At 29.7% G+C, this 12,421-nt stretch overlaps 1 protein-coding gene across 1 annotated transcript in view; it reads left to right on the top strand.

Moving 5' to 3' along the window:
- ed (echinoid) overlaps positions 1–8,796 on the top strand; it is a 72,570-nt gene extending 63,774 nt beyond the window's left edge. The window contains exons 12-18 of the mRNA XM_067275569.1: positions 108–199; positions 2,837–3,017; positions 3,719–3,859; positions 4,162–4,192; positions 4,634–4,791; positions 4,868–5,074; positions 6,867–8,796. Coding sequence (XP_067131670.1) covers positions 108–199; positions 2,837–3,017; positions 3,719–3,859; positions 4,162–4,192; positions 4,634–4,791; positions 4,868–5,074; positions 6,867–7,027 — 971 coding nt within the window. The 3' untranslated portion in view covers positions 7,028–8,796. The remainder of the gene's footprint in view (positions 1–107; positions 200–2,836; positions 3,018–3,718; positions 3,860–4,161; positions 4,193–4,633; positions 4,792–4,867; positions 5,075–6,866) is intronic.
- The last annotated feature ends 3,625 nt before the right edge of the window (positions 8,797–12,421 follow it).

Raw genomic sequence — 12,421 nt, 5'->3', positions numbered from 1 at the left:
GAGTTTTTTATTCAATATTTTAAAAATATTTTGTTAAACAAATTTTTTTATTAAATAATTTCAATTTTTAAACAGAATAATAATGAACATTTATAATTATTTTATAGATATGCCCCGTGCTTCTGATGCTTATTATGATCGGACTTCAAATAAACTTTATTTTAAAGTAGAAAAGACTGAATATCCTCTTGCAGCAAAGGTAATTTTTTAAAATTTCACTAAGAATTATTAATATTTAAATTACTTGATTGCATTTAAATTCTTGACTAAAAAAACTTTAAAAAAATTATCAATAATGAAATTAAAATGAAAGTAAAGATTTTTTAAACAAAAAATATTTTGTATGAATTTAAGAAATATATGAAACACTAAATCAGTAATATTTCTATATTAATAAATTTGATTGTTAGATTTTTATCTTTTAAAATTAATTTACTATATTTTATTACTCATTATATAGCCCAAATAACAAAAAACTAACAATTTATAATCCAACAAATTTACTTTCCTGAACTGAGTAGGGTCTTTTCAATACATGAGGTCCTGACAGTTTTTCTCTTATTTTGTAGTGTACCATCTAAGATGTATTTCTTAAGATTGGAAGAAGCAGATTTAAATCTGTTAGTTTACAAATTAGTTAATAAAAAGGATTTAAAATATAAATAAATAAATTGTACAAATTAAATAATTTCATTTAAATCAGAAATTGATTCAAAGCTTTCATTGAATTAAAATAAGAAATTAATTTAATTGTTAGAATATATTTGTATTTGGATGCTTTAGAATCTATCCATATTAAAGATTAATATTCACTAATTCTAGAAGTATATAATTTCCTTTTACTGCATGGTTTTACTACATCTAGAACATTATCGGGTAATCATATTAAATAATTTTAGATCTATAATAAGCTTGTATTTATTAATAAGAGTGTATATACACCCACAACTGCCATAAATGATTGGGCTAAATTAGGATATAATGATTATAAATTAGAAGGGAACTTGGCACTAGAGTGATTTGTTAGGTGCCATCTTGTATTAAAATTAATAATTGTAATATTTAATTAATTAATTTAGATTAAACTGGAAGAAAAGTGGGACTCAAACCCACAACTCCCACTTACCGTGCAGACACATTGCCAGTTACGCTATATAATTTAACATGTAACCATTGATGATTATGTGTTAAACTTATAGACATTGGAAGAGGAGATCAGACTGAAGGTCCAGGTAGTGTAACTGGCAACACGTCCGCAAGGTAAGTGGGATTTGCGGGTTTAAGTCCCGCTTCAGGCCAATTCTTTTCTTCCAGTTTAATCTAAATTAATTAATTAAATATTATAATTATTAATTTTAATACGAGATGACATCTAACGCCTCACTCTAGTGCCAAATTCATTTCTAATTTATAATCATTATATCCAAATTTAGCCCGATCGTTTATGGCAGTTATGGTGTATATTTGCTTAATATAGGGTTTTGTTTGATGTTTATATTCATACAAGAATATATTTGTGCAGATTACATTGTAATTAAAATAATTCTTAGTTTAACATTAATTCAATGTTGTTGCATGTAAAAAATTTTTGATATGATTACTTGATAATGTACATCTAGGATGGCTTAGACAGTACAGTTTCCGTCTATAACATTGTATGACACAAGTTTGAAGAAAAGTTGACACTGAATAAAGATATAATGTTACTGAATGAATATCTAAAATTGTCTTCAGGATCATTCTTAATGCAGTTCTGAGATTATTTTTAAAGCACCTCAGAAAGATTGAAAGTAATTGAAACTTGTCATTGATCATGTCAGTGTTCATATGTTAACCTTTCAGCAGTCGGATAGTCAGGTATGGTGCTATCCCTTAGTAGTGGAGAATGTACCTGGGAAATTTTTAAAGTATTTTTTCATGCGATTTTTCTCATTACTGTTTTGTAAACAGTTATGTCTAGTAAAAAAAGTATTTTTTATTGTTACATAATTCATTTTTTATGTGAATTTTTTTTTGCGATAGTTTTTGGCGATACCCCAAAAGAATTTAGCGGATATATGTCCCTCACTACTGTCACACGATTGCCCTTGACATATATATACATCCCTCACTGCTGAGTGGTTAAACAGATTGTATATACACTGTTTTCATTCCTGCATGCATCTTTTGAAAGATTTATGACAGATGACATTCTTTATCATTTAGTTGAAAATTGGCCCATATTTATTTTTGATAGCAATGCATGTAGCAGATATTTTGTGAATAAATATACGAATGATATCTTTGAAAAATCACTAATGATATAAAATACATACTCATAATTTTAAGATTGAAAATAACCATCTGTTGATTTTAGAAACTTTAGTACAACTTATTTACTTTTGTATGAAGATGAAACTCAGTTAAGTGCTTATAAGAGAATTATTTAAGTGTTTAAATTAAATTTTTATTTTTAAAATTCTAAATTTAATTTCTATCAAAATGGAGTTTCTATTAAAAGGATTGATTAAATAGTAATTTTTAAGTATATCCTTTTCTGTTTTAAAAATAAACAAATATGAGAAAATAATCTGATTAAAAAGATGCATCCAACAAGCAATTTAAGCTATAAATGCAACCAAATAATAAATGATATATAATAAACAATTATAAGCTATCATTACAATTTGGCATTTCAAAAATCCATTTATAAACAACAAATGAATAAGTTTTAATTTTAATCAGTTTATATTGTCTTTAATTTTCAATTGAAAATTCATTATTTAAAGGATTTATGAAAAGTTTAATTGTTTAATTTTACAACAGTTTTAAATAATTATATTTTATTAAACTTCAGGTAGAGGCACGTTCACCTGGAAGTGAAGAATGGCAATTACAAAAGTTATTCCCTTTGCAAAATTATGAAGAAGAAATTGAAATAAATCCTCCTGTTGAAGGATTTACTGATATTAGAGTTGTACTTTGTCTTCAAACCAATCATTCTTGGTGTGGTGATGAAAGATTAGTTAGTCCTCTAAGTAAGTGAATAAAAACTTCTTAAATATTAGGTTTTGATTTATCATTTTGTCAAATGCAGGTTGAATTAAATTACATTACTTAAATTTTTTTGTTTGTTTTTATAACTGATTGCAGAAATGTATTATATTATTATTTAGTAATAGTGAAATAATCAAAATGTTAAATAATTATGATATACATTATAAAATTCTACACCCTTAAAAAAGTAAATAGGTGATGATTAATAAATTTAACATATTTTAGCGAAACATATTGCGATGATAAATTTTTATCTTTCATTATTTTACACATGACAAAAAATATTCACATACAATATAACATTTTATGTTTGTAAGATGGTACAAAAGAATTAAATAATGAACTTGATCGTGATAAAAGATTAGTAAAACATGAGTTAAATTTTTACATTTAAAAAACAATTTCTGCCTTAAGTGCACTAAGATGCCTTTTTTCCATGCTTATAATGCATTGAGACAGTTCACAATTAAGATCATTATAGATTGTCTGAACCCATGAATGGCATTAAAAAAAAGAATTTTTAGTACTTGCAGGACAGAAAGAGTTTATAACTTGATCAAACTGCCAATTCTGAGATTTCAACCCAAATTCAAACCCTTAATTGCACTGATCATTCAAACATCTTTGTATTTATAATAAAATTTTCTGCATGTTTACAATAAGTATATTTTTATTTTTATAGTTACTGTAGAAAAATCCAAGGAATCAAAACCAGCACTATCGACAATCAACATTGTAATCATCATTGTCATTGCAGGCTGTGTTCTTATCATTTTAATTATTAGTGTGATATGTTGTTGTTGGTGTCGAAAAGGCAAAAATGGTATGTTGCTATCTGTAATAAAAATTTTAAAACAAAGATTCTATGAATCCAGATATTTTGTGATCTGCCCTAATTTTCAACTATTTCAGCTAAATTTACACTGATGGATTGCTTCATATCTTAGCAATTCATCACAAATGAATGGTATCAATTTGTGTATAGACTTTAATGTTTGTTATAATAAGCTATTCTGTAAGAATCTGGATTCATGTTGTCTAACTGTAAATTATTAGTTTATATATATATATATATATATATATAATTACAACTTACTGATAACCTCTTTGTTTTTTAAATTTCAGAGAAAAAGAACTATGAAATGGAATCTGGAAGGTGATTATTTTAAAAATAATTTTTTAAGAATTAGTGTAAGTTTAGAAATTATACGGTCACATAGTGTAAAACAAATATTTGCAAAACCAGAAATAATTGTTGCTTAATTAAAGCTATTAAAGGCTAAAAGTGTAAAAATAAACAGACATGTTTTTATATTTTTACTAGTAAACTGTATGTTTTTCAAATAAATGGAAGACCTGTTTATACAGTTTAGTCTACAAAACTTGATAAATATAAACAAAAAATAAATTTAGCTTAAAGTATATTACTTAAACCACAAAAACCTTATAATTCAATAGGAGCGTTTGGAGGACGAATGTTTTTGATCATCTTTAACATTGTTGACTACATATATTAATTTCTTTACAAAATAATGATTTTCATTCTATTTATTCCTATAACATAAACAGTAATAATTTAATTCTTTTGTTATTTCAGTGGCCACCCAAAAACTGTTAGTGCTCCATTTTATTCTGAAGGACTCAATAAAAGTATTGAAAATAATCTAGATCTTAAACCAAACATATATATGAGTAATATTGTGGATGGTACTCCTGGATCATTGAATAGCCATATGATGCAACAATCTAATAATGGTATTAATAATTAAAATTTTAAACATTTAATTAATAGATGTTATTATTTTGTATTAACATATTATTAAAATTATAGGAATGCTTTACAACTCTTCAATAAGAGATGGTAATCCAACACTAGGGAGTGATGGACAATCTGACATGTGGATTAAATCTGGTGATTATCCACAAGATGGTTCATATCATCCTTATGATGCCAACATGCCTAATGGTTATTTTTATCCTGAAGATTATCAACCTTTAACTGAAGAAGTCATGAATATTAAAAATAGAGAACATTTACGTAAGTATATAATTACTTAACATTTTTATTTTATGAATATTATTTATATGCACACTTTAGTTTCAACACATTTTTTTGTTTATTTTAAGAAGGTTAATTTTTGTGTTGCTAAAAAATTTATATTCATAAAACTAAATGTAATTAAAAGCCATCAGTAGAAATTTTTTAAAGAAAGTAAAATTAAGGGCATATTTGAAAAGTCAGCAATGTGAGCTTGTCTGCTGAAACACATGCAAAAATTCAGATCTGGCAGGTCAGAAATCAAGATATTTACTTAGTCATGTTTCAATTGTCTGAGTTTATATCACAAAGCATTGCAGGTCAGCATTGAGAGTATATTTAAAGTGGTAAAATCTGCTTTCACTAATGGAAACAATAAGTGCAGCAACTTCATCTGAATTTATAAAATGAAGCTAATTTATTGTCATTGTCAACTATTACTGCCAAGGTAGAAACAATTTTTGATATTAAGTTAGAAGCTTTTGCCATCTTAGCTAGAAAACACATTTGGAAAATCAGTTGAAAACAACACTTGTATTATCTTATGAGTTGATGTTAATAAAATTTCTTTTAACATCACTCAGTCAGATCCTGACTTTCTGAATGTACCCAAAATCTAGTTTTGCAAAGGTCCAGAACTTATGCTACCACTTTCTTCTCTAGAGTAAAATTGATGTAAAATTTGCAGCAATTAAGACAGTAAGTAAATCAATGAGATTAGTCTCTTTTTGCCATAATATTAGTACATCATCTATATATCTATGGTATGTCAACAGGTATCTTATTGTGAATGGGGCATCAGATATATAGGATTCAATAGCTTTGAGCACTGTTTCTGTTAATATTGCCAACAAAAGAAATCCCATCACTAATCCTAATTTCTGAATTTAGAATATTTCATTTGATCTGGAATTAATTTGAAAAGAAAAAGGTTTAGCAACTGCTTAATTGCTAACACTTCTTTTAACTGATCAAACTCTTGATCTTAGTTTAGAGCAGTCTGTATTATTAATAGCATTAACTTGGCTAGAGTTTTTTGATTAGGGTCAATTTGAAATTCCTCATATTTTGCCATAGGAGAAAGTTGGAAATTGTTTTTAAAATGAACAAATTGTGACCTACATACACATTAAAACTAAAAATGTGACTTTTATGCACAAAAAAGGTTTTGCACGAGCATACCCATGATCTGACCTAAAGCTGAAACATTGACAAGTTAGACTATTACAAAGGGATTTGAATCATGCAACTGAATTTAAAAAAAGTTGCATTGGCTGGTTAAAAAGCAAAATAAACTGAAAAAAGAGATCTAAACTATAAATATTACAATTTTTCTGATGTCATTGTGCCTCTAGTTGTCAATAAATACCTAAAATTTGGTTCCAAAGTAGTTCCTAAATCTTCTGAATTAATTTTGAAAATGGAGTGGCAGAGTGACACATTTGCCAAATAGGTTCAAGTAGAAAATGTAAGAAGCCAATTTCTATTGCAAACATCACATATATTATTTCAGGAAAGGTTGAAAGCTCAAAACTCCCACAACTATAAGGTTCAAATCAGCAGAGTGAAATGGTTTATCAAATTGTTTAATTTAAGGCTTTTAATTGTGAATAAATCTAAAGCTTTTCTATTAAAGACATAGACTTTGAAAATAGAATTTCAAATTTTCTGCTGTTATTATGTTATGACCACAAAATTTTTTTAAATGTTTTCCTGTATTTTTAGAAATATTGTTCAATTTTTATATTTTTTTTAGTTTTATAAAACAATATTAAAATTTAATATATTGCAGGAGCACCATACTACGATGTTAGTGGTTTGCCAGATCCATATGCAATGGGAGAAGAAGAAAAAACTCAACAAATGTCTCTCTCTTTTGATGAAAGTTTAGAGAGTGGTTATTCAACTCCCAATTCACGATCTCGTAGAGTTATAAGAGAAATTATCGTCTGAGTCAATTTGCTCAATCTGTTGCCAAATAAATATCTTTAGAAAGTTATTTGGTGTGGTTCAATGATCTCACAATTGACTGAAAGAAATGAAAGACTTCCTAGCAAGATGTTCAGAAATAAGATATTTGAGTTGATATTTACTGTTTCGGTAAGTGGATAATTAATTAGCATCATAAAAAAGAATCTTCATGAGTGTGATCATTGATGAAGTACTGCACAATTATCATCTGGATTGTGTTTATCACAGTGTTTGAACTTATTCATCTTTACACCTGCCTTTGAACTAAGAGGCCATTACTTATTTGCAGAATAAAATAATGCCATGCATTATAATAATTTCTGTAGATTTTTGGATCCCATCTAGAAACTCTCATTTCATTATTATAAATAGTTATCTATATATATACACACTTAAATCAGGTCAATGAATTTTAAACAACCAAAGCTTACACAAGTCAAAATACTGCATAGCTTTAAGGTGGAAAATGAATTCCTCCCAGTTAAAAAGTATGAAAAAGGATTGAACATGAAATACAGTTAATGAATGGAGATACGTCATAACAGAAGTGAAAGAATCAAACAGTTTTCCTATATATTGTGGCAATTATAACAATTTATGATATTATTTATTGTTCTGTTGAATATTAAATAAAGTCATGTTAATAGACATTAGAATTTTAACAAATAGTTATTGCAAGATCTTATAATCATTAAAACAGTTAAGTTTTGCTACGTTAATATATTCAAAATAAAGTTTAAATTGTTTTATAAGTAATCAGTGATTTCACTGATACAGAAACCAGTATTCATTATAGACTATGTTATAATTACATTTTTTAAGTATTTCAAACCTACATTTGTGTAGGAATTAATAATTGCTATACAGTGCTAATAATTTGGCAATGGTATTAATTATCGCAGTGCCAAATTTATTGAATGTGACATAGTTGTAACATGTTAACTTGTTTCTTCTAAGAAAAGAAACAAGTCTCAATCAAAACTTCGCGGAAGATTAGCCACAAGAGATAGCTTCGACACAGTATCGGACAAAGGATTGATTTACTGTGTGATAGCAGTACGGCAGACATTTTAATACCTATTTGTAAATAACATTCCTCATTGCTACAAACAGTATCAATCATGCTAGATATATTTATGTTGAAAAAATGTTTCTCATAAATAAAAAAAGGAAAAAAAAACACTTTTTTATAGTGTGTGACTTGTGCCTTGCTTGAAGCTGAAAATGCCCAGCTGATGTCGTGATGATTTTTGTTGAGCTAAACAAATTGTAATATTAAATACTTAAGAAAAACAGTGATGTAAATCATTGTATAGATTATTTATGATCTTAAATTGATATTATGTTCTATCAATTATAACCATTTAAATGTGTCTTCAGCATATATATGTATATGGATTTTTGACAATTTTTTTACTTATTTTAAACTGAAGCCATGAAATAAAATTAGTTAAAAGATAAGAATTTTAATTTGTTATATTTTATTATCCTGTCCTTCATTTCATTTTAATCTACAGAAAATATCAAGAATTTATCTTTTAACTAATTTTATTTAAAAGTTTCACTGTTAAAACTTTACATGATACATTGTCTTTTTACTAAATGCCATTTGACAATTTGTAGTATCTTTGTAACATTACTTATTGAACAGTATAGTTGTATATAATATGTTATGTGCAGAGAACAAATTGTTTGTGTGCCTTATGTTATGTATCGTGTATTTGGTTAATAAAACAGTTCATTTTTAACAATTTGTATGAATTTCTTTTTTGTTATACTGCTTATAAATATTTTATATGTAACATTTTTCACTTAATAAACTTAAAATTTACACACACAATTATTAAAAACAATTGTAAGGAACAAAATAAGTTCATTACTTTTAAAAATTTAAAAATAAGGTTATATTTAAAAATTTAAACAGTGCCTAGAGCCTACAAAAAGCTTAATGCAGCTCTGACTCTAATTGTAGGCATTCTACAGACTAGTGCATAGAAAAATTTTTCTCCATAAAGTAATTAGAATCCTCTTGCCACTAACCTGACCTATGTTCTATCTTTAGTTTTAAATTATCCATTTTGTGTCTACAGCTATATGGCCTTGTGGCAAATCCACAGATGTCCACGTTTGAGGTTTCTGATGAGAGTCCAATTCATTCTCTAAAGCTTTCCTCCACTCTGGTGACTTGCATGCTTTCCGGTATGTTTTAGGCCCTACTGTCACAACGTGCAGTTATGGTGGGATTACCATAACATTTTGCTTTGGTAGGATGTTCTGCCACACTCGACACCCAAGTATTTTCAGGTTACTGAGATTGCTCCATCTATGCCATAGAAGTGATGGCATTTTCTTTCTCTAAAGAGCACTTGTTGGAGATTATTTAGTTCATAGGCTGAGTTCTTTAATGCTTCTCCTCCACAACTTCTTTGGGATTCCTGAGTCAATGAGTTTTGTGCAGATCATGTTTAATAATGTCTTATTCATGCATTCAGCTTTTCTTCCATCTGTGGGATGTAGCTCATTGTGTATTCCAATAGGTTGCCATTATGTTTAGCAAATTCTTTAAAATTATTTGAATTAAATTTGCCAGCAGTAATCTTTTCATAATATGGCCATGTTGAGATTTTATTTCTTGAGTTATTTCTTTTATTTATTTGTTTCCAAGCTATCTTCTGTTTCATTCTTGTTCTTTAACAAACAACAAAATGTTAGAAGCCATCTAAGATTGTCTGAAAATACTTTCACCATTAATTGTAGATGGTGGTCAAGGGGGCAGTCTACAGCTCTGGGGACCCAGGACCAAATCCAGATGGGTCAAAAAATTCCCAGGAATTTTTCTGGGGTAGTCTGACCAGATATGTCTGCCTCTGTCCCTCATCACTCAAACCCATAATGGGCTTGCCCTCTTAGTGCCACAGGGTGAAAAGAGTTTTAAAAAAAATTATAGATGGCATAATTGATCCACACAAAATGCTATGCACAAGGTCATCTATGTCAGTAGCACATCTTTCATTACGGTGGAAAGGATTCGAGAAGTCTTTCCTTTTGCAGTGCATCCCTTAGTGAGTGACTAAGATGTTGATACCACAAATCATCTTCAGCTTTACCACAGCACTCTCCTCTTTTAATTGTACTGTCCACTTCCAAAGTATACAGGCATTTACTCTGTTACTTTCCAACAGTGCTGTAACTAGAGCGGCGCCCAGGTACAGGGCGCAGAAATGGCCTGGACCAAGTTTTGGGTCAAGCATGCCATGCATGCCCCAAAAATTGGTCCTTATGTTTGACAAAAGAAAGACAAGTTGCTGCCAATCCAAAGAAAAAATAACTATCTAGTACAGGTGCAAGTTGGCCGACCCATAGTTAATAGCATACATGCAATATTTTGTATCGTGTTTACGGGTGTAGACGCGCCCTACTATACTATATGACATTTGTTGAGCGATCTTGAAACTACCACAATCTTAAGTCTCGCAACATTACACACACAAACAAAAGTATGCTGTGAGACAAGAATCTAAATTAATTTGAAGGAGGGCGCCACCTCTAAGCAAATCTGTCAAACTAGCTGAGATTTACATGTACAGTAGTTAACGCTATCAGCCACGTTCATTTTGATCATTGTTGTATTGTTAACATCAGGGCACTTGGAGGTTATTGTCTCGTCGTTGTTTTATGGTCTTTATATATTTAAAATTTAATTAAAAGTAAAATCGTGTGTGAAAGTGAATAAGCTTTTTGTTGAAAACCACTTTGCCACTGGTGGGCACTATCTTTGCTTGTTCTTTTAATCATTTGCATATCTCTGTCACCTCTTACAATCTTGCAACGTGCATGTGGCAACGTGCATTCCTTCGCAGTTTTGCAATTTCACTTTTGAGGAGTGTACTATGACACAAAGCTCCATTTAATATAACACATCGAAATGTAAACCATTTATAATTAAACCTATTCTATTACGCCTACCTCCGCCAGAGAAAGGACAAATGGCTGAGCGGTCAAGGTGGCAGCTACAGCTCTGGATGACCCGGAATTGAATCCAGATGCAGTGGCGTAGCGAGGGGGATGCAAGGGGGTGTATAATGCACCGGGCGCCACTCACAGAGGGTGCCCAAATGGTCTCCAAGACAAACTATATATGTTTCTGGAGGGGGAAGGGGGCGTCAATAAAGTGTCGGACACCAATTATGTTCGCTATGCCACTGTTCGGATGGGTTGAGAAATCTCCAAGAATTTTTCGGGGAATGGTCCATTCCAATATGTCAAGCTCCACCCCTCACTACCCGGTCGCCCTATTGTGGGCCTGGTTAAACCCATAATGAACCTGCTAAAAGAGGCCCTGTTAGTGCCCACAGGGCAAAAAGAATTTTAAATAACTCTGCTAGAGAGAGTTTACAATCGGTTTGCGTGTGGATATAGGCCTAAATACCTTCGAATTATTAGAGCTTCATAATGATCATTCGGACTTATCAGAGAGGAACAGTTCTGGGTAAGATGATAAGACGATGTGGCAGGATTGGACTATTCTTGAGCGATCGGCGGTAAACGGCAGGCGAAAAAGTGTGCTTGAAGAACAAACGACAAACTGACCTTCATCTTCCCCTTTTATTCTGTTCTTTCTCATGTATCTGGACATACTCAAATTCGGTAAAATCGGATAGAGAGTGAGATTATTATCCAATTCAGAGCTTTCTTGTCAAACTTCTTTAGGTGAGTCGAACTCAAAGAATGATGTATCATTTCGAGAAGAAGCGTGATCAAGAGATGAAAATCTCACGAACTTCAAAGGTTTTAGCTGTTGTTAAACTTCATAAAATATAATATTTGAATGAAATTAAAAAAATAGCCCGGATTATCACAACTAAATTTAAGAAATTTATAATAAATATCAATCAGAATATATGGGACGCAAAAAATTTATGAAATTTATTGTATATGCAGAAATTTAGGTTTGAGACGGTTATGTTAATTTCAACATTATTTTGTATTTTGTACTTTTTAATGTTGCTTAAGTTTTCGTATCTTGCAATAAATTTTAACTTCATTATGACTGATTTACTGAATGCATATTTATACAGGTACATTTATTTTTTATTTTTTTAATAAAAGCACTTTTTTACGCTTTTTATTAACTTACCCTGTTTGGCCTTCTATTCAGATATTTTATAACTCAATATTCACCTACTTCACAATTTCCGATCTAGTTGAAACTTTGCCTAAATACATATTCTTGATGATAATACATTTTCCTAAGAGTTTGTAAACAGTTTTAGAAATTATCAAAAAATTAACGAAAAATTAACGTTGGTACAAATCTAATAACAGATGCTGCTACATGTAGTTTAATAAACTGAGTCCAAAGCGGCTAGCCCTCGC

This window comes from Centruroides vittatus, unplaced genomic scaffold (genome assembly GCF_030686945.1).
Source record: "Centruroides vittatus isolate TY-2023 unplaced genomic scaffold, ASM3068694v2 contig_628, whole genome shotgun sequence".
NCBI lineage: Eukaryota > Metazoa > Arthropoda > Arachnida > Scorpiones > Buthidae > Centruroides > Centruroides vittatus.
The sequence above is the reverse complement of the archived record's forward strand: the minus strand, read 5'-3'. Positions and strand labels throughout refer to the sequence as shown.